Source organism: Lepisosteus platostomus, chromosome 18 (assembly GCF_059453375.1).
Source record: "Lepisosteus platostomus isolate fLepPlt1 chromosome 18, fLepPlt1.hap1, whole genome shotgun sequence".
NCBI classification, from domain to species: domain Eukaryota; kingdom Metazoa; phylum Chordata; class Actinopteri; order Semionotiformes; family Lepisosteidae; genus Lepisosteus; species Lepisosteus platostomus.
Window position 1 is genome coordinate 10,663,434 of NC_142628.1, and position 25,925 is coordinate 10,689,358.

At 36.4% G+C, this 25,925-nt stretch overlaps 2 protein-coding genes across 4 annotated transcripts in view; both read left to right on the forward strand.

Moving 5' to 3' along the window:
* Positions 1–3,206: 3,206 nt before the first annotated feature.
* htatip2 (HIV-1 Tat interactive protein 2) lies at positions 3,207–8,949 on the forward strand. 3 transcript variants are annotated; one of them, XM_088611676.1, is made up of 6 exons: positions 3,207–3,422; positions 4,817–5,006; positions 5,298–5,405; positions 7,142–7,279; positions 7,577–7,638; positions 8,091–8,949. In XM_088611676.1, the coding sequence occupies exons 1-6, from the start codon at positions 3,307–3,309 to the stop codon at positions 8,314–8,316; spliced, it is 840 nt and encodes a 279-aa protein (XP_088467802.1). In that variant the 5' UTR covers positions 3,207–3,306; the 3' UTR covers positions 8,317–8,949. The 3 variants fall into 3 exon arrangements, with proteins under 3 accessions (XP_088467802.1, XP_088467804.1, XP_088467803.1); XM_088611678.1 differs by having other exon boundaries at positions 3,271–3,422; positions 4,800–5,006; XM_088611677.1 differs by having other exon boundaries at positions 3,344–3,483.
* A 1,009-nt stretch (positions 8,950–9,958) lies between these two features.
* The window catches only part of prmt3 (protein arginine methyltransferase 3), a 44,196-nt gene continuing 28,229 nt past the window's right edge, over positions 9,959–25,925 (forward strand). Inside the window, exons 1-10 of the mRNA XM_088611674.1 lie at positions 9,959–10,058; positions 10,456–10,573; positions 11,015–11,097; positions 11,234–11,283; positions 11,604–11,706; positions 12,361–12,529; positions 13,290–13,434; positions 15,993–16,058; positions 16,949–17,070; positions 20,746–20,845. Coding sequence (XP_088467800.1) covers positions 10,040–10,058; positions 10,456–10,573; positions 11,015–11,097; positions 11,234–11,283; positions 11,604–11,706; positions 12,361–12,529; positions 13,290–13,434; positions 15,993–16,058; positions 16,949–17,070; positions 20,746–20,845 — 975 coding nt within the window. The 5' untranslated portion in view covers positions 9,959–10,039. The remainder of the gene's footprint in view (positions 10,059–10,455; positions 10,574–11,014; positions 11,098–11,233; positions 11,284–11,603; positions 11,707–12,360; positions 12,530–13,289; positions 13,435–15,992; positions 16,059–16,948; positions 17,071–20,745; positions 20,846–25,925) is intronic.

Below are 25,925 nucleotides of genomic sequence, written 5' to 3' on the forward strand. Positions count from 1 at the left end.
AACACGTTAATACTGAGAAGAGCACAGAGATCTAGATCATAACCCAGCAGGCACAATTTGCAAGGCTACACCTTAGACAGGGCACCAGTCAGGGAGAAATACATGACTGTTTCACATTCTAGGTTTTACATTTAGGTGATTTAGGTTTCACATTAGATGGCTGTTCTTTCCTCAGTTCAATGCAATAGCATAGATAATAGGTTTACCAATGTAAGAAAGATTCTTTAACATCTCTTGTACAATACTCTAATGAAGAGTATCTTAACAACCAAAGAGTTTTGGTAGTGTGTTTCAATTATTAACAAAAAGGACTGGGTCAAAAAAGGAAATTACAGCTGAGATAATCTTACTTCAGATTACATTTCCAGAAATGACTTAGCAGTAGTTCTTCTTTAGTTTAATTCATCTTAAAAGGTTAATGGAGTTCTGCATGGCATACTTTTGGGTCCCTCCTATTTCGTAATCTGTGAAATGTTTCTAAGGTTCTAAGTTTATAAGGCCAGTGAATTATAGACTGGTTTGACTTTGATATATTAATACACTAGGGAACTCTGTCTGCTTTGTCTGCTTGATTATATGTTGTTTTTCAGCCTTCATGCAAACTGTAATGAAAAAACATTTATTATTTATGGCTGTATATGTACAGTACATGTCTCTCATTCTGATCCTAAAATGATTTATGAATAACTATTGTGAAATTACAGAACTACAAATTGTATTGATGAGTTTAACATACATTAAAAGCAGGTACTTACTGTAGCACTCCAGACTGGAAGTTATAAATAAATAAATGCTGAGCACAATGAGAGCTACAACACTTTGTCACAAATTAACAGTAAATCAATAAATTGCTACCAGGACACTACCGGTATAAATAAGGAAATGCAAACTAAATAAGCATACAATATAGTATACAATCTCTTTAAGTGAGAAAAGCCAATATCTTCTGACATTTTCAAAGCTACCATATTTATGGAGATTCACAAAGATTGAATGTGTGCTGCTGCAAGTTTGATCAGAACAACTGTCCATCTCCTGACACAAATCGATGAATGACAATGAATCAACATGTGCAATTGACATAAGTTCAGCTGAAGTCTCTTCCCTGCAGCTGACTGCAATTAATACCTACTGACAAGAACAATGACTCAACATTTCCCTTTCATAAAAAAGCAATTAGTGCTGCCTCTTTTATGTGAATTGTAAAGATCATGGTTCTGAATTTTAAGTGGCTGTAGGTGAACTTTTGATGTTGTGGACGGCAGGGGACATGATTTTTTCGATCACATTTTTTTTCTGCAGTGGCGGTTGTCCAGTAGTGGAATAGTGACCTTAATTTTTTTTTAATTTCATATGCTGTCACTTATTTCCTCTCTGGTTGACACTATGAGATACATATTTTCTTTGTAGAATAATCTCATGCTGCAATTACTAGTGTTTTAATGCCTTTGAATTCTATATCCATATATACAGAAATAATAAAATTGTTCAGTGATTAATTGTTATTAATTTTCCTCATTCTGTAGAAAAATGGAGAAACAGTCTTCAACCAATATTTTCAACAATATTCAATGAAAAAGGGTACAAAAGTTGTATTTGTGTCAAAGCAAATTTGAACTTCCATATACAACCAAATAATTAAAACAGCTCATGCCTTGCAAAAGCATTTTAACTTATAGAAAGGCACTCCCTTTAAACAGAAAAAGATGAGGTGGAAAGAGTTTTGTGTTTCAAATACACAGAACATTATGCAGAGGTAATGAGTAGAAAATTATTTTTCCTGACTTTTGTCACATTTCACACTTATTCTTCGTTTGTGTGGATTGGGGAACGGTTCAGTTAAACCAAGAAAAAAACATAATGACCCCAATATTCATCATATAAAAGATGAAAAATACTGAACCATGAAATGGATTCCAGAAGTTAGACTTCTGGAATCAACAACAGCTTAGCCTTATGTTAAGAAAGCAAATGGCACATGATCTAAGACTGAATAAAAGACAGCTGCTAGGAAGTACCGTGGACGTTAAATTAGGAACATGACCTGAAGGGAATAGAAGAACTCAAATACAAATCCCATTGGTGACTCCTTGAATTGTGACTATGTTACTGTGGCCATTTAGAACCATCCCTCCATTTTCTGGCCACTTCTTCCAAATCAGGGTCACAGGGGAGCTGGAGCCCATCTCGGCAGGCCAACGGCCGCAAGTCAGGGTACACCCTGGGCGTGACACACAGGCACAAACACCAGGGCCAGTCTTCCAGAAGCTACAGTAGTTAACCTGCCAGCATGTTTTTGGACTGTGGAACGAAGCCTGAGCACCAGGAGAAAATGGGGAGAACATACAAACTCCACACGGATCGCACGTGAGGCTGCAGAAGTTCACCACTGATCCACCAGGCTGCCCTTATTCGGGACCCTTTCATGCAAAACTGCTGCTTGGTCTTTTATTTCCAGAAACGTCCTTCACTGTATTAGTGATGTTCTTTCACACCACCAACGTTTTCAAGGGCACAGAATATATAGATGATTAAACAACTTATCGGGTCTTATCAGGTAAAGTGCCAAGGGTACCCTTAACAGACAGACTTTCACAGCTACAGAGTCTGGGAACACAACCACAAGTTCCCAGGTCTAAGCAACAGTTAATCATTGAGTCCAGAAACTTGAATAATTCCAGTTTTCTGCAAAGCAGAAACACGAGAAACAGAAATTGTCATGCATGAAAAATTGTTATTGGAAATAAGTCTCAATCGAAATATTATTTTTAATTTATTTATTTACATATTTAATTTTTAATTTGAAACAAAGTCTTTTAATTCTAAATACGGCATGTTATAGTTCCTATAATTTTTCCTTTCTCCCCTCAGATACCATTATAAACTGCAGGTATTCTATAGAAGCTATATTATCACATCTGAACATAAAACGCATGTTTTCATCACTACGTATGAATAAATCTAGTAATTACCATCAATGCTTATTGAGTTATTCAGTCCAGTTTAAAACCTAGCAGGCAGTGGTTAGAGATAACACTACAGAAAAAAAAATGATTTAAAATAGTTGCACATATATTTTCAGCATCAAAAGAGTTTGCTCAAATTTTCTGTCTTAGCACTTCGCAATGAATTACATCCAACAGAGCCCACAGGCGCAAAGCGCCATCTGCTGACTATATTCGAAAATGACATCTTCACAAAAGGCGCATGCTCGCTTATGTTGCGAGAGACAAACAGGAAGACATGAGAGATCGTGACTCAGGCGTGATTGCCACAAAAAAATACATGTTGTAACAAAAATCTGTTATGAAACCACGAAAATCCAACTGTAGAATAATAGCTGGCTTCCTGACTGTTTTAATTGTTTTGCTTGCTGCTGTCTTAAATCATTTGGAGACCTCTGAGCCGACCGCTCTTCCCAGGTACAGTACTGTAACTAACAACCATGAATTAGAAGGGAACAGGTAAAGGTCATGCTGAAAGGTAAGGAAACACAACATTTTGTTGTGGGGCCTTCTTCAGGACACCTGAAGAAGCGTTAAACCGTGTGTAATGACCAAATTACTATCGCCTGGTTTTGTTTATTGCTATCGTCTCTGCTGTGTGAAATAGAATACAATAAGAGAGGTGGCCCAATAAAAAGTGATGATATCAAGAAAGTCCACGACAACGGAGCCTACAGATTGCTCATCATGGGAATCCGCCATGACGTGCATTTCGTCTTCTAGTGTTGATCGCTGAAGGGTGTGCACCGACCTCTGCCTGTCTGATGAAGATTGCTCCCCTTAAGGCTCGAAATGCATATGGTTACGAAACTCTCAACTGCAACACAGTAACGCCGAACTTGTAAACATGTAACGACGTCTCGCTACCAGTGAAGTGATATTTGTAACATTATTCAGACAATTATTTGGGTCCGATACAGAAATGTTTCCTTTAGGTAGTACTTAACTATTTACTTTGCAGGGTGTTAATTAAATAAAGTGAAATAAAACTATTTGTCTCACACGAGCACTGTATGGTGTAAAAAATAAATGTTGTAATTGAACAACGATTGGAAAATTGTTTAAAGCATTTAACTGAGATGCTAAATTAAATAGTATGCTATTCCCTATATACACCTATAGTTGCGTAAACGAGCTTTTCGTATGTTTCTTACTGTTCGTTTTAAGTCATTTGTTGGCATTAATTGGAACATAAGTACAATACATGTAGTTATTTTGTTTTAATTTCAGCAATTATAAATATTAAGTTGATGCAAATAAGAAAAAGGAGCTGGAAAACTAACAGACTAGATGCTGATGTGGATCAGAATGTTATTTCATTTATACTGCAGATTGTACATGTTTAGTTTAAATATGATATGAAACAGCACATCTTGCTACATAAAAAGGCTACCGATGAAGCCTTCTCTATTGCACGTAGAGGTTAATGTATTTAGTTCTATTTGAGTAGTGACCTTATATAAAAGTTCCCAGAATTCTGAAGCTGTTTTGCAATTCTATGTTGATGTTTGCTAATGAACACATTTACATTAATGTAAACTGACTGATGTTTATATGCAAGTGAGGCATCCAATAGTAGTGTAAAACAACAATAAAACCACACATTACAGTAAATAGAGTGTTAATTATGTGCCAGGATGCTGCAGTGTTAAGGAGTTTCAGTGCTGCTTGACAGGATGTCGTAACATAAGAGCACAGACAGTAAAATATCAGTTAGTCTCATCCCTCTGAGGTACTGTACATACTGAAGCAATGAGTTATAACTGCATTTGAATTCAACTTTGTTATTGTAAGAAATATTTCCAATACAGAATGGCAGAGGACATGAAGACACTAGAAGAGAACTTCAGACAGAAAAACAAAAGCTGTTTCATTCTTGGGGCATCGGGTGAGACTGGCAAAGTGCTGCTGAAAGAGATTGTGACCAAGCAGATCTTCTCAAAGATCACCCTGATCGGACGACGAAAACTGACTTTCGAAGACAAAGGTTCTGAAAACTTAGTAAGTCAAAGAAATAATGCATGTTCAAAAGGCTGTAAATAGCATTTTCATTTGTTTCCTGCAGGGTTTTGACGAATGCCTTCATTTTGGAATATAAACGTGATGAACTATTTTTACCTCGTTAAAAAGTCAAGTCTGAGAAAATAAATACGATGTCTTGCTCTTTACATTTGTGGTTTTTCCATCCAGCAGATGTTTCGTGAGCTCAGTCCCATAACAGGTGGTCAAAAGCATATGAGGGAACCACAAATCAAACAGTATAAATAGTGTGGAGGGCTTTTTTTTCCTCAGGTTCAGGAGGTGGTAGATTTCGAGAAGCTAGATGACTATGCTGCCGCATTCCAAGGTCATGACGTTGGCTTCTGCTGCTTAGGAACAACAAAAGCCAAAGCAGGAACAGTAAGTTTTTTTTTCCTTTTATGATCTTAGAAATTTAAATTACACCTCATACTGTCTTTGTTATTTTGTCTGCTCACAAAAACTTTCCCATGGTATAGATATACCCATGAGATACTACGAAGGAGTTAAAACTAGTGAAAACATCTATACTGTATTTGTGTTTCCTATCGTTGGGTTATGGCCTCATTTCTCTTGTAATATCTTTGCATCTTAGAAAGATTCCCTAGAAGCTTTGTGACTTCTCTAACAGGGTGTCTGCCTGATTTTTGTTTGGTGGTTATAGTTATTTGTATGGTTATTAATAAAGCAGCATTTTAGAATTTAGGCTGAATTGATTTTTTTCAACAAAAGCAGTAGGTCAATAATAAACCTATTCAGAATGTTAACAATCACTCATGCATAAAAAAACAGCTTTTAAGTCTTCGTATTCTTTTTCAAATTAAAAAAAGGAAGTAAAATAACGTGGCACAATGCGGTCAGCATCTCACGAAGAGTAGATTGATGTTTTGTTCCATAGGCATCGTTTGAATAAAAAAAAAAAACGGTGTGAAAAAGTTTCCTTTTCAGTGCACTGCTGGCTGTTGTTAGTGCCTGGCTGTCATGGAATTAGTGTGTTATACATATTCCTGAGAAGAAGGATGTAGTGTCAGGAGCAGAATGCTTCAACTCTGAACTGGCATTGTGCAGTGGAGTCGTGAAGCGTATTAGAGCTAATGTATTTGAAGTTTAAAACTGCTGAAAATAGATTCACATACATACTCATTACCTCTTTAGAATGTTAGTGGAACACAAGACAGTCATTGTAGCTTTTTTTTCTTCTTTAACCTTTTAAAAGCTGTAGAAATGCCTGCACCCGAAAGATGTGAAATTTCTTTAGAGTGCGGAGTCTATTTGTTGCTCATAAAACAATATTTAGGTTGATGTGGGGCAGTGCGTGCGTCACCTTCCTGAATAGAGCCCATTGAGCCCGGCTGAGGGCTCTGCTGCGGGGCTATGGGGTGGTAGCGTGGGTGCTTGTGTATCAGGGAGGGGTTGTCAGTTGTTAGTAGGAGTGGTAGAAAAAGAAGCCGACGGCGTCCTCTGCTTGGGTTAGCATTGAGGTGATCTAACTGCATAATCGGATTGAAAGTGAGCCATGGTATTTATGTCAGTTCACATTTCATCAAATGGTCGCACTGAATTAGAGTCGACAGTACAGAAGGCTAATCCAGAACTAAAGCCAAAATAATTAGGGGCTCGATTTAATCCACTCTTCATTATACAGGCCCTTGAATAACATTAAAATGAGGCAATGCTTTCACTGGCAGGGCAGCGTCGAAAATTTCGAATGCACCAATCAAGTTATGGGTACAATTCTGTCAACACTTCAGCTCTGCGGAGCTGTGGGGAATGTTTTAAAATACATCGTGGTAACAACATGTCTGTAGTGGAGAAGTAGAAAATAATCTTGAGGTAGTAAAGAAAAGAATCAGTCCAGGAGTTTCAAGCTATATTTTTGATGGAAACACTAAAGCTTTAAGAGCTTCGTCCATTCATTTGTACCTGTAACACATACTCATTCCATTTAAATCCAAACTGGGCTTCAACATAATATATTGAAGGTATTTTGTCACATTTTAAGGTTTAAAAATCTTCTCCGTTTGCACAATTTACATCATTGTTTACTCCCATTAGTGTCTGAAGAGAAAAGATGTTGTGTAGTTGATCACAATTCCCTGTTTGTTTCTTTTAAACAGGAAGGTTTCGTACGTGTGGACCATGACTATGTTTTAAAGTCGGCAGAGCTGGCAAAGGCTGGTGGTTGCTCCCACTTTACTCTGGAGTCTTCAAAAGGAGCGGATAAAAACAGTGGTTTCCTCTACCTGAAAGTAAAGGTCTGCAACAGATATTTTTTATAAAACCTTTTGAAAAGCTTAGCATTTATTCTATTTATTTATATCTGTGAGATATGGAAACCTTTTTAAAGATCAAAATCCTAAAGCTTTCAAGATGGCTTTGGGAAATTTTGCTTTTACTGCATAATCATTTTTTTTGCTTAAACCACAAGAGAATTTCTTAATGTGTATCAATCTAGAATTACTTATCTGTAATCCTTTAGTCTAATTTTATTTTTATTATATTTTTCACTGGCCCCATCTTAACGTTTGTATGTTTGTATTTTTGTTTTTTAGGGCCAGGTTGAGGCTGATATTGAGGAACTTGGCTTTGATAGATATTCAGTCTTTAGACCCGCGTAAGAATTGTTTTCAAATTTCTATAATTTCCAAGTACAATAAAGATATTCTGCATTAACAAATATCTTAAACTATGATATTTCTAAACAAATTAAGTACACTTCATGTATACAGTTTAGTACATTATATGAAACTAGTCTGGTATCATATCATAAATAATGTAATTGAAAATTAGTGGCCTAATAAAATTACCCTTTGCTCAATATTCATGATCAGATTTCCATAAAATCAGCTTTAAATAAAAGCATGTTTCAGTGCATTTTAAAATTCTATAGCTTGTGCTTTACAAGACTGCACTGAACCTGAAGAGTTTTGTTACATAATATTTACTTTGTAAACTAAAGCTAGCAAGACGTAATGTGAATATGAGAGGTGCATTGGTACTGTATTCATTTCTGTAATACTGAACATGGACATCCTAAGAGTGGACAATTCTTTTTTTTTCTTGCAGAGTTCTTCTGGTTGACCGACAGGAATCTCGACCAGCGGAGTGGTTAGCTAGGAAGTTTCTCGCCCCCCTTTCCCTCGTGTTCCCCACGGCCTTGTCGATACCGGTTACAACAGTGGTCAGGGCTATGGTGGTGAACGCACTCATGGAAGGAGAGAAAAAAGTGGAAATATTGGAAAACAAAGACATATTTAACCTGGGAAAACTGGCAGAAAAGACAGAGAAATAACACAAGGTGGAAAACCAATCCATTAGGGGTGTGTGCAACATGCCACACGACCTGTGATGGTAAGTGGTCAGGTTGGATCTGGAATCTTTCCCACACAGCAGTGAATTTTTACTATTGCTTTTCCAGCCAGTCAGAATAAATGAAAAATGTCATTCAGAATTTGAAAAGCACTTTTATTACCACCGCGTTGCAGAATATCGGATTATTTTATTACAATAACATGTTTTTATTTTTTAAGTGGGGAGTGTCAGCCATCATTAACATTTGATTAGTGTTTCAGAAGCAGCACTACCACCTTGTAGCCTAATTTCGGGGGTCTGTAGTAGGTTGGGGGGCCACTAAGGAAACCCAGGTTGCCACTGTAAGTGATTCTGGTGGAACAGCAGGGGACATGGGCACTGTGCTGTAGCAGGTGCTGTTCTCCCAGTGTCATTTCTTACTTGCCCACCAGTCTGCTGTGCAGCTATGTTGGTGCACTGATACCACAGTTGTGTGTTTAACATGGGAAACATGACAATATAAAGGTTTGGGGTTTTACATGTGTGCTCAGATTTATGTGTGGGGATCCAAAAGTTGTTTTTGTATTACATCTGTTGGATTATTTGAAAATGAATAAATGTGTTGTAAGACTTGTATATGTGTTTTTTTTATTTTTATTTGGAGGTAAATAATGTCAGCAAACTAGTCTAGTTAAAATAATGCATGTGTGTAATGCATTCTCTGGAGGTCTCTGTATCTTGGTAAAATTCCTTGATTGTGTAATGTGTAATTTTCTGAAAATAAAGGGATTTTATAAAACAAAATGTAGCACACATACTTGAGCAATATTAAGCCTTTTTGATCTAATGTCAGGGTTTTAAAAAAATGTTAGTCATATTACTTTATCAATGGACAATTATTGTAATTACTTTTCACAATATTTCTTAAATGATTGTATATGAGTTTATTTAATCTGAATTAGGAGTATGTATAAAAGGACATTTTGATGAGTAATACAGTGAAGAGGATCTTTTAAATTCATTTTGGTATTCTAAATAACAACCCAAACATACATTTTGAAATCAAAAGAAATTTACAATATGAATACAGTTAAGTGAAAGTTTCATATTGGCTTTGATTCTCCATAATCATAATTATCCAGAATTTTTAAGGTTTGGTGTAATTATTCTCAATTTTCAAGAGCAACTAGCACCAGTCAATAAACTATGCAATCTCAGTAACATTATTAACTTACAGGTGTCCCTAAATAAATTGAAATAAAGACCAATTAAATTCTTTCATTTGCCATTCTGAGAACAATCAAATGAAACATGAGCTTCTTCCTCCAAACATTTAAAATACACTCTCCAGACATTCACAAACTAGAGTAACTTACATGACTAAAAGGCCTCCCTATGTCTTAACCTTCTTTTTAGAGTTAAAAATTATGACCATATATTAATTCACACTCCAAAACAGAATGCACACCCTTCATGTTTTACAGTTTGTGATTTGATATGCTCTGACTTTTTATTTGGATTGTTTTTAATGCAAACCCTGCACTGTAATCTAGTTTTGTAGGCTTTGCTGGGCCAGTTGGTACAGTAGAAAGTATGTGACTTTTAACTCGCTTAATTACACTGTAATGCGAAATAGCACCACGACGTGTTGGTTGGCGGAACTGCAGTCAGTGAAATAAAGCTTGTGACCCGGAAGCAGCTGCTTTTGTTGGAACTTCGGAATCATGATGGCGCATTCCATCGGTAAACACGTGAAATTGTTACACACTTCAAAATATACATTTTTCTTACTAACAACTGTAGTAGTTTATGGCGAACATGTAACACGCAAACAGACTCATACTGTAACCTGGATAGAAACTACTTTTGAAAATGTATTTCTCTCGTTTAGCCACGCTTATACTTGCATGCTGCAAAACAAACAGGGAAGATTTATATAAAGAAAGATGGATCCAAACAAGAAAAGGGACTAAGTACTGGATGCTATTGTATACCTAAAGGAATAGCGTTCGTTGTTTAATGGTCGTTATGGAAAGTAGAGGCACTGCTAAGAATGGAAATGCAGTAGGTTGGATCTTAAATGTGGCGAACGTAATATTGCTATCGTTTGTTCTGTTTTTGATATTGCGATGTTTTTAAGGTGAAAATGAAGAAGCTTTTGATGAGATGCCAGAACTGTCGGATAGCGAAGACGAGGATGCGTGGGAAGATGAAGTTGCCGAAAACGAAATAAAAGTCAACTGTTTGTTTTGTGACAGGTGAAATGTACTTCTCTATCTCTTCTATGCAGGTGAAACTTTTTTTTAATTGTAAGTTTTAAAATGCATATAAATAGCGGGGAAGTAATTGTTTTTAAACACAGCTTCATTTAGAAATGTCAATACATACGTTTTGCTTTACTTACATGTTAAAAATGAACGACTCCATCTTTAGAGGAAGAATATGAAACCTCTTGTTTGAAAACAATAATGCGTTTCAAGACGATACACAAGATTTGAATTCACTTTGTTTTTTTTATTCAAGTATGAAGCACTAAACGGAAGAAGGTACAATTAGTAATATAGCTAAAAGGTCATTTTTAATATGTAGTTGATTAGCTTACACCTGTACATGGGTTCATTGCCTTTTTTCTTTAACATATTTTTTGTCACTGTTTTCAAATGTAAATTTTTAAAACGCGTTTTCCTTGTTTTAATTAGGTTGTTAAATTCTGTCCAAGATGCTTTCTCCCACTGTAAACTGGAACACCATTTTGACATTGTCTCAGCAGTGCAGAAACACAGTAAGTGATCAATGATATAAATGTACTCCTGCAAATTTGTTTGTAACCATTTCAATGTTAGGTCACATTTATTGTATTATAATGTGGTATGAATGAATTTGGTTTAAATTAACTTGAAGTATTTTGTCCTTTACAGAACTAGATGACTATGGCTATATTAAGTTTATAAACTACATTAGATTGATGGTAAGTGTATGGGACTGTTAGAATTTACTTTGTTTTTATATTATATATATTTTGTATAGGTGTATGGTTATGACAATGCTTTTGCCATTTAGGATTTTAACAGTACTGTAAGTGCATCTTTAAAGAGGACACAGTTAACTGCTATTAACATTAAAAGATCATTAAAATGGACCTGGTTTGTGTTCTGTAGCTCTGTTTTGTGTTATTGTATTATCATGAAGGAATTATGTAGGATCTGTTAAAAAGATAAGTTGTATTCAGCGTCATTTGTCAAGAGAAGGACTCCTGTAAATATGACTCGTGGTATTTATGATTTGTAGAAATGCACCCCAGAGAGTATAATGTCAGTCTGTGATGCTGCTCCATGGAACGGTGATGAATTCATGAAACCAGCTTTGCAGGATGATCTACTTCTCCAGATTGGTATGCATTTATATGTTTGTTGATGCTTTTTCATTCACACATCTGTACTCCTTCTTGCTAGTTTTGATACAGTACTCGTAACATACACCCCAAATAATTTAAGATTTAGCGTTCTTGCTATGTTTCTTGAAATATTTATTTTTAATTTGTGTATGATACGAGAGAGAATGCTCATCAGAGACCCCTTAGCCATTCATTAACCACTTACAGGGGTAATCCTCTTAAGAAGTCTTGTTTTTTGCTTGACTAGTGTTTGAAAACACATTTTATGAAAAATTATTTTTCTGGAATGCATGATCTGTTTTGAGAATGTTTAGACAAGTAGCAGAAATGGCAAAGGAAGTACGTTCATTATCCTCTAATAAGTATATAATATAGTATAGTATATGATATATTCTATCACTAATATAGTGAAAAAGTGAACATAATCTGTGTACAGTGTCTTCATGATGTCTGATTAACTTAACAGATGGATTGGTCGTAAACCTTGTCTGTTTCAGAGTTTCTCTCTTTTGCTGCACATTATGGATTGGAGTACTTTGCATGTGAAAAGTAGCCAAATGAAAGAATCCTCTCTGTTACCTTTTAAAGGGGTGGAGTTCTGCCTGTCCAGCTGAGATCAGAATTGCTTCTTGTCTTTTCCCTCTGAACCAGATGTTGAAGAACTCTGGGATGGGCAGCAGATGGCAGCTGACCAGCCTGACCAGCTGGCAGAGGGGAGTCAGACACAGGCAGCTCTCCTCAGGGCTCAGAGGGCTGAGGAGAACTCCCACCGGGCTGAGGAAGCTCTGGCCAGAGCTTTGGAAGACCTGCACAAGTTAAAGTCAGTTTTATTCTTTCACCAGTCCCTTTTATTTCTGTGCACTCTTGTATTTTCACAATCACACAGTTTTACTAAGCCTGTTATTTGTTTTAATCAATTAGACCAGGGCCTTTAGTTTAGGGTAGTATTCTGGTATTAGGTTTGAAGTTGAGGTGATATTATTTCCCTCAGCTCAGGATTTAGACCTTTTGACTGCATGAAACTCACTATCACATGTTCCAGATGTTTCTTAATCCCGTTGAGAGTTAACGGCTTCTGGGGTTTTCTATTGAGACAGAAGCCAAAGAAAAATGTTTAGTGATTCTAGAAAATGCAGTCCATTTGCAGACTGAGAGAAAATCTGGTTCTTCAAAGAGTATATGTATAAGCTTTTACAATTTACAATTCAGTGTTAATTTTTGCAAACCTTATAATTGTGTATTTTATATAATTGAACAGTACAAAGCAACAGAAATGTAGAAAATGTTAAAATCATTTTAGGTCTTGAATAATTTATGTTGTGTTATGAACACACATCTATATGTGAGCAATTATATATATGTGGTGTGTTGAGCAGTATCCCCTTGGGATGTTAATACTGAGATCATGTTAATACTGAGATCCCTAGGCTGCCTGCTTTTCCTTCTGCCACCAGAAGAGGGATCTCAAGCTCATTAATGAATGGGCAGAAAAGATGGAGGGAAAATTCCACTGCAGCAGAGTTGTTCCTTTTCATGGTCCAGTTCTTCTGCCTCAAGGATGTGTTTGAAATTGATTACAGACAATTTGCTCAGAATTTGGTGATGAACGCAGATGTCAGAACGGGTGTCTCGGCTGCCGGTGCCATAGCTGAGCTGCGAGAAGACGAGGATGAGGCTTACTTTACCTCCTACGGGCACTATGGGATCCATGAGGAGATGCTAAAGGTGGGGGACTTTCTGCACAAAGCACTGCAGTAAATAAAAATGCTGGGAGCAAGTGAGGGAGAACAGAGTTGTGGATCACTGTTTCGTGGTTCAGTGTCCTCATTAATTTTTCCAGTAGCTACAAAGGCGCAGTTTGCCCGCTCTTTGTGGGCGTTTTGATGCGCCGCAGTGCCGTATCTCTGCTGGTTTAGAATTCATCCTGTCTTGTGTCCAGTGCTGCATAAAACCAACATACGCAAGGAGCTTCACACCCTAATGCGCATCATCCAAAAGTGAAACGTCAATGTTTTACGAGCTCCCATAAACCAACGTCTCTGTATGTGGGAAATACTGCATTTTTAACCCTTCTGTCCCTAGTCTTTCGCTTTGTAGTGGCATAAAGCAGTTTCCTTTTAATTAAAATAGGCGAAAAACATTTTTCTCAGTTTTCAGTTATTTTTCTTTCAAATTGTTACTGTTTCTTATATTTCTCAGGCCTTGCGTCTAACCTCAAAATAAAGTTTGCAGAGGTGCAGTTACTTTGCATTTCTCAGGAATTCCACTTGAAAGCAGAGTTTTGCTTTGCTTTGATTTACAAAAGCTTATAAATAAATTGCAGTCTGATTATAAAGTAGATATCTTTATTTCATGAGGAACTTAAATTTGCAGTTTTTTTTAACTGTGTGGGGTTTTCTGTGTTCAAGTGATGTGTGCAGTACTTGTAAATTCTTCTCTGTCTTTAATGCAACATTGTTTTTAATTAGTTGCATTAAACGTAGATGCTGTCCTGTGAAAATTGTCTGCTAATTTAATTGCCAGTTCTGCAGATGTAATTGCAGTTCTTTAAGGACTCGTGATATAGCAAGTAAAAATATTCATTAGACCAATCAAGAAAGCTGGTGGAGTTATAAAGAAGGGGATTTACTTGCAGGAGAACAATTGATAATGGCTTGTATTTAAAAGCCTTTTGGTGCACAGCTGTGTTGGTCAGACATTGTGTTGGACTCTGCTGTAGGTGCACCTTTGGTGTAAAATTGCTTGGAGCAGTTTTGCAGCTGTTTTTCCGTTTTCCTTAAAGCAAGAGTTGGGGAAATATCTTTTACCATTAATACAAAGGTAAAAGGTATGAGTATTTGCGGTGTAGATAATAGAACTACAAAAAAACTTTCATAGCTTTCTGCTCATTCTATGTTGCTTCAGTTTTGCATCATTATAAATATTAATGTTGCAGTAGTTCTTTGAAAAATCTGCAAAATATTGAAGAGTATGATTATACAATTATTGTTTTGTGTTTCTTTTTGTCTGTTTTTTGTTTGTTGGCTTTGGTACATTACCTTGTTAGAATTTTTAATCCATTTGCTGCATTTTGTGATGTAAATTGGAGGTTTTATACAGTACGTTACTGTGTACATTTAACTTTTATTGCGCTGCATTTATAGAAAAGCCCATAAGAGAAAAAACAGAAAAAATAATATCAATGTTAAAAAGAAGAGAAAGAGTAAATTTGTAGATTTATATAAATCCTCAGCACACACTCTTTCTGTTGTTTATGCTGAGTTGATAAAGCGGGACTGCGGCCCCAATTTCTCAAACCGGTTATTAAATCTCAATAATGGGTGAGAGAGTGAGTTCCTACAAATTATGACACGGTGTGGCCCTTCCTGCTCGCTAGTCACTGAAATGGCTAATGTGATGTGATGTACAAGTGAACAAATACAGGTTGTGTAGCAGTCATTTCACTGCAGAAATCTTCCAACGTGATCTGTATGCAGAGTTAACAAGTAGTATCTGTTGGCAAAACTCTCTTGGAAGTTGAGAGCAATATTTATATTCCATTAAAAGAGATGTTTTCACAAGCCTGCTTGTTTACAATGAAATAGTGCTGCTTAACGTCACCAGAATTATTTTGCTTCGTTCTGAATTGCAGAATATGGCACTGCTCATACTGGGAAAATTAGTCTATTTTGTGATGTAAATTGGAGGTTTTATACAGTACATTACTGTGTACATTTTACTTTTATTGTGGTTTGAAATGCACTCATCAATGCTGATTCTTTCTAACCCTGCAATACAAAAAAAGTGTTGCAGTGCCCCTTTAATTCATATATATGTAGCTCGTTCCTGATTAGTGATAAAAATGTTGAGCTACATGTAATAATGGTAGAAGCTTAGAAGCTTATTTTTTTATTTCTAGTTCTGTAATAAAGTGACATCCATGTCTCATTGTTGCAGGCTGGATTCTTTTTGAAAAATCAATGTTATCTTGTTGTTTGTGAGAAGTAATTTATTTTTATGCAGCCAAGTTTTTTAAGCTAAAATATCTGAAAGAAATAAAATATAATTTATTTGAAACACCAATATGATTAATGAATTTCTGTCTGTAGGCTTCTTTGGAAGGCTTTAGGTAGCACATTTATTGTAAAGCATAAAGGTGTTGACTAAAGTGTTCATGTGCTATTGTTTTGTACAATGCATGGGTTTTTACATTTTTAATCTTTTTTTATTCTGCTAGATAATTTGCTACAAGACAAAATTTTAATAAGCAGTCCTGCTTTTTTTGTTTGTAATGATATATGCAGGACAAAGTACGGACAGAAAGCTACAGGGACTTCATGTGCCTCAATCCAGATGTCTTCAAGGACAAGGTAAGTGGGGCAGGCTGGTCTTATTAGGGGTTTTGCAGTATTATTATACAGTGAGAGCCCTCCTGGGTTAGCTATCTCTGGGAGAGGAGTACCACAGACAGGAGCTGATTTAATGTACCTTAGTGTTATTGCACATGAGAGTGTTATTTAGTTTGTGAAGACTGCAGAGCACTGATAACAGAAATACAGATCAGTGTTGTCATTACACTTGGTACTGTCCGACATCATGGCCATTAGTTATGTTGACACTGACTACCTAACTGTTTTAGCCTTAAGAGTCTGATTTTGAACATGTTGGACTGAAAAAGTGTGGAACCCCTGACCACCTGAGTTCTGTGAGCATTCATATGAATATGGTGAAACCTTACAATCTATCATTTGAAATCACAATTGAGATGTTGTACTCGATTTGAGAACCGATAAGGGCCCACAAGGGTTGTGGTTGCTGTTCACTAAAGTGTGATGGAACGTGAGCCAAAGATCTCTGAACTACAGTCTTGTCCTTGTTCTAGATTTACACCTCTTAATGACCCATTTTCAGAAGCCTGCATGGTTCTTGTGGGGGCCTGTTTGTACCTTTTATGTGACAGTACAGTATGTTTTTTTTGTGATTAATCACTTGAATTATATTTTACTGTACTTTGTGTGTGTGTTGGTGGCAGTGTTTCACAAGTGGGGGAAAATCTGGTGATGTGCTTATTGGTAGAAACAATTATATTATAGATTTAATTAGAGAAGCACGATCTGCCAATGTATTATCTGTTGTTTCTCATTGGTGGTGTGTATGCATTTTAAATAAAAAATTACTTCTGTAAGCGCATTCAGTGCTTCTAAAATGAATGCTCTCCAGATGTTCCTAGATTGTTATCGTCTTTTTTGCTGACCTGCAGGTAGTTTTGGATGTTGGCTGTGGCACCGGTATTCTTTCAATGTTTGCAGCGAGAGCAGGAGCCAAAAAGGTGATAGGAGTGGACCAGTCTGAGATCATCTATCAGGCTATGGACATTGTGAGGTGAGGAACATTGATGTTGTGTCTTTATTAGACCTGTTACCTTCTCTTGCATTCTTTAAATTGATGGTAGAATGTAGTCGGAGTGTGTAGTATTCTGTGCCTCTTAGTTTGGCTTTTATTAGTACTTGTGTTTCATGTTCAAGGTGTTGGGAAAAGGTTGACCAGTTGTAATGCAGTGCATTCTCAAAATACAAGTTAACAGCTGTGTTAGATACCTGTCAACACAAAAAGGTGAGCTGAGACATGAAGGTTATAAAAAAATTGGATTTTCAAAACTAGATAAAGTGTTTAAAAATGATTTTTACTAGCTGATTGTCTGCTCCTCATGTGATCTTTAATATATCAATATAATACCCCACGCTACATATGCAACCTTTCAGGGGTGAGTTGGCTCATGCAATAAAATAGATTAACTTCTCTCCCTCTTAGTCTCTTTCAGTGATGTGCTATTTTGTTCACATTATACACTTGCTGCACCCGGACCACAAGAGCAGGAATCAGGCTCTTTTCTGCTGCCTGGGTCCGTTTGCTCGAGTGATGTTTAGCCTTGTCCCCCCACATGGGAGTTATTTTCTACCCATGCCGATGGACCTTTTAGCTTGACTGCTTGAGCCCCCCCTCCCCCCTTGTGTAGTGTCACAGATTTTGCTCTGTGTTCTTCATCTTCATCACCGCTCCATAACCCAGCTGGAAGAAAACGTCCGAAGGTATATTGTGCTATATAATGCGCTGCAGTCTAGCTGACCTTTCAACCTTTATTTATTTCGGATGGTTGACTACCATGAAGTCTGTGTCAGTTTACATGGTCCTAGAATTTAAAGGCACGCTAGCTAAAGTTCATCTTTCCACCCTTGATGCTGCTAATACAAGTTGATCCGCATGCTAGCACAGTCCTGTCAGTGTGTACCGTAGTGCAGTCCCCTGCAGACAGCCTGCTGTAGGGAGATCGACTGCTGAAAACTTCAGGAAGCCCGGCAGTGCACCTTAGCTCATTTGCAGTCATATTGTTTAGCCCTATTGTAAGGCTTTGTGAAAACCGAGGTTATGATATTATTTTTATTGGAGTGAATAACACAGTGATTTTTATTTAAAACAGAGTTATAAAAATCAGATACTGGACAGTTCTGTTCATTCTAGACCGTTTCTGTGTATATCCAGTTCCTGTTTGATTGCTATACTAATTAATTCATTTCCATAATCAAGAAAGCTGGTTGTAACAGAGATTGTATTTTTAAATGGAGTCCAGATATGAAAAGAGGTCATTTAGCCCATTCAGCTCATTTTGTTGTGAGAAGCTGATCGAGCCAAGGATGTCGTCCAGCTGTTTCTTGACGGAAGCCAGGATATCAGTGTGGTCAGGTAGTGGGAGAATGGAACAAACAACACTTTATGGAAAGATCCCTTTTACAGTATTATTTCACTGCTTTGGATTTAAAAAGTCAAGAGTCACATTTTATAGTACAAGTACATATTTAATGATTTTAATGTTGGGCTGTGTGAAAACTGGTATGAAAAAATTAAACTTCTTACTTTAAATAAATGTGAAATTACGATAATCATGAATGCGTTTGTATTACATTTTATCAGTACAGTTTCTGGTTACCAAACAAATAATCGTCATCTGTAGTTCCACATCTGGAAGCTGAAAGCCTTGCAAATTGTTCTATTAATACTGGCACTAGTGTATCTCTCTGGGTTTAAAGTGACCTTTTTATACAGATCATGCTGAGCATATTTGAGCTTGAAAAGATCTCACTGATGGTTTCTGAAACATTTTTTTAAAGTTTGATGAATGAAGCACCAGCAGAATATTGTAATTTACCATTTTGTTTCGCTGTTTATTCCTGGCATATTTGCGTGACCTCTGTAGTGTAGAGTACTTGACTTAAAATAAAGGAAGTTAACAAGTACACCAGTGCTTTTCACTCTGACGCCTTCTTCTCCCACCCTTCATTGCAGTTGTCTCCAGCATTGTCCTCTAAATTACACTTTTAATGAGATTACAGTGTTTCCTTTAGAGCCAGGCAGAGAGTGATTGTGGGATTCTGGGAGAATGAGATAGCAGTAAGAGCTAGAGATAAGGATCGCTCTGTAGAAATAAATTTTACGGGTGTGAGTAATTATTCTGTCCCCGGTAACATTAGCTGTCATGATAATGGAATATTCAGAAAGATTGATACTGTGTGCTTGGGAGAATGGGATGATCATTAAAACTTAGGCACACTCATTGTTTGCTGATATTTGTTTTGGGTTCAGTGTTTGTATTCACAGCAGAGTATGTAAAGGGTAGCTCTGGAGGTACAATTATCTAGTGCTTTGCTATACAAATTGTGCTGGTTGAAGACCGCCACCTTCATGAGTGTTTCTTTCAAGGTTTTTTATAACATAGAACATTCTTTAGTGCTTTTGAAGTATATTTCAGGCCCCAGGAAAGACTCTGAGACCCATGTTGTTTATATAACCATGTATACATATATGGTACATATACAGTATATGTACCATATATGCAGAAAATCTAATTAAGGCTTGCTGCCTTTTCCTGTGCATTCAGTGATTTGTGTAATGTATTGTACGATGAACTAAGAATTTAGGCAAACACGTACCTTACTGTTACCATTTATAGTTACCATTCCACCCATCCATCCATTCAATACTGTTGTTCTGTAGTTTTTGGAAATCACCTTTAATAATGAATGGAGGGCTTTGATTTTGAGAACATTAAGTCTTGAGAAATTTAAAAGAATAAGCATAATCACAACAGTATCTATGAAAATCTTTGAAAGTTTAAATTTATATTGTCTAGTTCTTTACATGTGGAATTCTGTTATTTTGTAGATTGAATAATTGTTTTCCTTGATTGTTATTCCATGTTTTTTTAATATTGGCTTCATACTTCAATACTATATTCTGGTAAATACAGGGTGCCGGCCATATAGGGTAAAACATCTTCAATGCAAGTGAAAAACACATATCTCTTAAATTCAGAACCTTTTTATGTCTCTTCATTTTCATTTCCTTTAGTATATAACAACTTGAATGTGTGTACAGGTACTGTGCGTGGTCAGCCTTAGTGAAAGTATTCTGCTTTTGCTTTCAGAGCATGGAGATACTGCACTGCTCATTCTTGGGAGGTTTTATCTCTCTGGGCATGATCTTTATTCTCTTAGTTGTAGCTAGCTGAGATGCCATTCCTCAGACCTGTTCAAAATGTCAGAAATCTGTTGGGTGTTTATTTGTACTGGGAAACAAATGAATTGCTTATTCTGATCTAGCAGGGCTTATCAGCGTATCTGTCTCTCTAAGCCAAATGCAAGTTGAAGCTTACTTGGCTAATGCAATCCCAGTTGAGTCCATCCTAAGCCTTCAGTGGAGGTGCCAGTGATTGGCAGAATTATAATAGGTGTAATAAGAGTGCTTTTGTTTTCATAAGTCGTGTTTTCTTTATCAATCAGTTTCCAAAAATATTTTTTGCCACTGAATAATTGATATATCATCCAAAAAAACGTTTACGGTTATATTTATAAATGGCTATGAGGGTGTTAGACCAAGAAAATGCATTTGTTTTTATTTTAATCATTTCTTTTATTTAATACCCTGATATGTTTTTTTATGCTGCCGATGCCCTGTAATATTAGTGCATTAAAACTGAGTTTGTCTACAATGGTTTTCCAACAGATCAAACAGTCTTGAAGACATCATTACTTTAATCAAAGGAAGAATAGAAGAAGTAGACCTACCAGTTGAAAAAGTGGACATTATTATTTCGGAGTGGATGGTAAGCTGAGTGAATATATGTTTTGTAGCGGGGAAAAAATGTCCTGTCCCAGCTCATACGGCTGTTTTCACACAAGTCATTTATAAGAAACATTTTTTTCTTTGTGTTTTACGCGATCATTTCATTTCTTTATAAGGACTGCACAGAAGATGCTTAATTTCTATGTTCCCAATCATCAGTACAGCTTAATTAAACTTTTTAATCTTTTCATTTCTTTCAGCATGCAATACATCGTTTTAATTTTTTCCTAAAATATCCTCCCAAAGAAATGATATGCCATATAATTAAAAACAGACTTCTATATTTATTCTTAATTCTTGAAGATTTTGATCCATCTCTATTTTTCTAGCCATATGAATCCCATTCCATTTTGCAAAGCTGCTTTGTGACAACAGCTAGTTTGTTAACAAGGGAAATTGAAAGTCTTTGGTCACCGTGCTCTGGAGAGTGAAGGATAGGCAGCATAATCTTTAATGACTTTAAGTCCATGAACATTAATAAATCTTAAATTCTTGTCACTTCTGATCGTAGTAGATGTAAAATATTTTCATCTGTGTGAGGGTAAATGTGCTGTCTTATTCTGAAAATAATAAGATGCAACTGATTGAAATGAATCAATCACTGGCAGAGGTAAGTGATTGAAAATATCCATATTAAATAGAATTAATGATCATTTCATCAGATATCTTTATGCATTTCTGAGGTGTTTGCTCGCTGAGGCAAGGGATTATTATGGAAAAGCTGGAGAAAGTGGCGTTTCTCATGTAATTAGAAAAAGCATGAGGTACCCTTACTCGAGAAGCAATGTTGTAGTAATTGGATGTGTTGGGTAAATAAAAGCATAATGCAGTGATTGCTACTGCACTGCTGGGCACCTCCTCAGTGCTTTTGTAAGTGTGGAAAATCACCAATGCTGATTATCAGTTATGAGTTAATTGGTACCATCATCTATGTAATTATGCCAAACATTTTATAATATAATAATAATTCTCAATGATGTTGTATTCACTGGTAGGTTTCTTCTGTATTCAGTGTGTTTCATTTTGGACTAAATTAGCATGTCTTGATTGGTATTTTCCTTAAGCCAACTGGTCAATTATTTTAATTGCAGTTATGTTTTGTGTCTTTGTATTTCACAGAAAACATTCCCAAAAGCTTGTATGCTGTAAGTCAGGTTTCCTTGGCATCATGTTTGAGGATAGTAGCACAGGTGACGGAGCTCTCTGTGGTTTTGGAATAATTTGTAATGTGAATTTGATGGTGTACTAGAAAAAGAAAAGCCAGGAAACATATTTGATGTCGAATCTTGTATATTATTACAACCGTCGAAGATTTCTTTGTCAAGGAGCAATGCAGTAGCACAAAATGCATAATGAAAAGAGTGATAAAATACATGTCATCTAATTATTTTAGCCTCATCAACATGAACTTGTTTTTTTCTCATAAATGACTTTCATATCCTGTGCGTTTGGTACAGTTTAGGTAAGTAGTGCTTCATATCAAGTCTTTGACACATTATCTTGTTCCTTTCCAGGATTCGCTGAAACATTATAACAGGAACATTGCATATAGCTGTAATTACCTGTAAATCAAATGTCAGCTGTTGTTGATGAATAGTGTTAAGATGAATGTATAATGTAAAAATGTATGAAATTAGTGTGCATCAGCAGTGGTTCTGCGTGTCTAATGCAGACCCACATAACTCATTATAGATATCTGATACCACAAGAACCATAACGGACAGGATGTAATTTGGTGTATTCTGCTCTTTTGATTCAATAGTCACATAATCGATACTTGCAACTGACTCCCCCATGCGTGAAGACAACCCCAGAAAGAGACAGTTTAGAATAGCCGATTAGTCTTAATCTGAGTGTATTTGTGAGACTGGAGACACCTGGAGCACCTGGCAAATAACAGTGTGAATACGCAAACTCTACAGACAGGTGCCACGGACTGCAACAGAGCATGGGTCCCTGGAGTAGTGTCACCAGGCTGCTTAATTAGCTTGTAGTACAATCTTCTACCTTACCGTAATTAACAGGACTGTGAGCTATCTGTTTTTATAAACCTTTCCTAAATTCATGAGCATTTTGTCAACTTGGTACTCAGTCCTAGATGGTAGTTAGAATGTTTAAATCACTTGTCATCCCCTAAAAAAGCATGATTCCAACAACTGTTGCAATGACAGATAGGTGAATTCCAGCTCACTAAGCCTGGATTTCAGCAACAATGGCCTGTCTGCTTTTATTTTAGAGGAGTTGATGTAGGGGCACTGAAAATGACCAGTCTACCCACTGCTGACTGATGTGACAAACCAGTTCTCAATCACTGATCTGGGGTTTTAACCTCTAAATATTGATTCATGGGCTCAATATTTTTTTCCTTTTCAACAGTACAATGGCAGAAACTGAACAAAAATGTAATTTGTCTGTTGTGGTAGCTGATGGAAACTGTCACTAACAATAAAAAATGACCTAGGTCGCCTGGTAGCCAAGCAAAGGCAGGTTTTAGAGAAATAAAAATGAAACAAAATCTTTAAACATTGCTTTTTAATAATCTCAGCTGCTAACCTGATATCAGTTTGAATTCACTGTTATTGTGAGAAACTAATGCCTTAATTTGCATTTTACTTGTAACAAGCTTATAGATATTTGTAAAAAGCCTTCATATAATGATGATTCCTCATGTAACGTACATGTACAGTCTAGGGAATGTAAAAGTTTCTTAAATGCCATTTACTTTCCTCATTGGAAATAGCCTGGACAAAGTCTATCTTGTGAGAAATCAATGCGTCAATTTAAAAAAGTGTAGACTGCTGTCGGGCCATTTATTGAGGAATAGTTTCCCTTAGCTGAAAAAGCAACTTCATAATTTAAAAAACTGATTTGCATTTTAAAAAACAAACAAGAGATGGCACCTTATCCTCCTCATATGTCTGCTCAAATCCTATCCCTTGGAAAATTGTAATGCTACTAATTAGCTAATGTTACCTATGGAGGATGTTTGTTGTTGCCATTACTTTACAATTCCTTATTCCAGCTGACTTTGAAACTTCTTTGGAACTGCATGTATTGGAATAGTTTTCTTATGCCTGCTTTAGGAAAGAATACAAAGGTTAAACGATCCAGAATGACATTGTGTGTGGGAAGCTCATTGTCCTGTAGATGAGATGGCTTGCTTGTGTCCAGATAGTCTGCAGTTTGTTTAGGGGTTTGCTCAGCAAGGTTTGTGACGTCAAAAGTTATTGCTCGGTCTGGAGTGCTAAGTAGGTGATGCTACCAGTAACAGTTTACAGTACATATGTCCAATTTTACTACCTTTTTTATGATTATTGTTAAATTATTTTAATCATTAATACCCTTTGATCCTGCCAAGTTTACATCTTAAACTAGGTGAGGTTCCACTAACCATATAACACTGTTTACATACTATTCATTCAGTGACCAAGTAGGAATTTTGCTTTTGTTAATAAACTGGTAATTATAAAATTATATTTCATTATTATCGGACATCCTTCTCCCCCACCTGATTTCCCCTTTGAACAGTGTTTGGGATGGTACATTTGGTTTAAATTAATGACACAATAGTCTCATGTTTTGTTATCTTCTGTCACAAGCATTGCCTGTCCTGAAAAAAGATACTATAATTACTCGTTCTGTCCCTGTCTATCTATGCGTAAACACTGGAAACACCTTCAGTCATGGTGTTTTGATTCATCTTGATCAAAGTCTGTCTTGTCAAGTTGAATTCTACAGTGTTACCTGTTTTCACTGAAATGTGAAAATCAGCCTTGGCTACATTGCATTAAAATTATTTTTCCAAGAAAGGCTTGATAAAATAATAGCCCTACCTTTTAAAGACCTTTCTAGGGACCAGGAAATTTCAGTTTTTTTTCTACATTGTATATCATTAGATTTTGCTTATCCTGAATGGTCTAATGCCTTCACTTGATTTGCTATCGTCCTATCTGGCACACCCATCCTCTAGATTGTCAGAACTTCTGTCTGGATGTAAATGTTTTCTAACTTCATTTGTGCAATTACCTCCTGCTCAGCCGTTCCCCATTCACGAAAAAAGTGACCGCTCTCTACTTGCATGTTTACCTTTACATTATTACACCTGCTGCAGTTAAACTTGCTTATGTCACTGCTGTTAAACTAGACAGACTCTATTGTGACTAATATACATGACTAAAATGCCTTAAATATATTAGATTGTTCTGTCCTTTAAGAGATTTAGTTTAAAAATATTTTTGAACCAAATAAGTTAGTGTATCTGATGACCACCATGCTATTCCCTCAATCTCGGTTATCTATATTGGAAAAGGTGTGTTTTTATTACACAAAATTAGTACCAACTTACCAGTTGGTCAACCTACAATCAACCTACTGAATAAAAAAAATTCACATCTTTTATTTTTAGAATTAAGGATTAAGTTTCAATATGGTATTATACCAGTGTGAAAGGCTTCACTCCTTTTTGTTTTTCCTTGTGTAGTTATGTCTCCGATTCCAGTATAGGACGGTTCTGCCTGTCTGCGATGGCAGCTTGCTTTTGTCAGGGGCCTTTGAGACATTGCTGAAGGATGTGCCCTGTGAGAACAAATATGTTTTATTGTGTTCTTTACTGTGTTAGAGTTCTAGACCTACAAATGGTGTTGCATTATCTTAAGGTTCAGGTTCCGTTTTTGTTGTATTGTCCTTTTCTTACTGTGCTGCCTGAAGAACCAAGATCATTCTTTTGCAGCAGCAGTAGCTAGAGCTGCATTTCAGATGTGAGCAGGGCTTGTAAAATGGGCTTGCTCACAAGCAGAACCGGTACAAGCCATTTGTCCCCTTTAGGGAGGTGATGGGGATGTTTTCCCATAATTAAAAAGAGTACTGTGAAGCGGGGCTGGTGTCAGTACTGCTGATGTAATCTTATTAAATGGTCATGTAAACAAATGCAGTGATAATTTTAGTAAAGTTTATTATAACCGTGCTAATTATATTCCCTTTTCTATTAATTTCTTCAGCTTAAGCGTCAGCTTTTTGTTCCAATGAAAGGTGTCATGGCTTTGTGTTTCTGTAGAACTTTT

Excerpts from the sequence above, each read along its gene's own strand:
- htatip2 (XM_088611676.1), top strand. The coding sequence starts at position 3,307 with ATGAAACCACGAAAATCCAACTGTAGAATAATAGCTGGCTTCCTGACT. Across the intron at positions 3,423-4,816 it reads GAGCCGACCGCTCTTCCCAG|AATGGCAGAGGACATGAAGA; the intron begins GTACAGTACTGT and ends TTTCCAATACAG. Across the intron at positions 5,406-7,141 it reads CAAAAGCCAAAGCAGGAACA|GAAGGTTTCGTACGTGTGGA; the intron begins GTAAGTTTTTTT and ends TCTTTTAAACAG.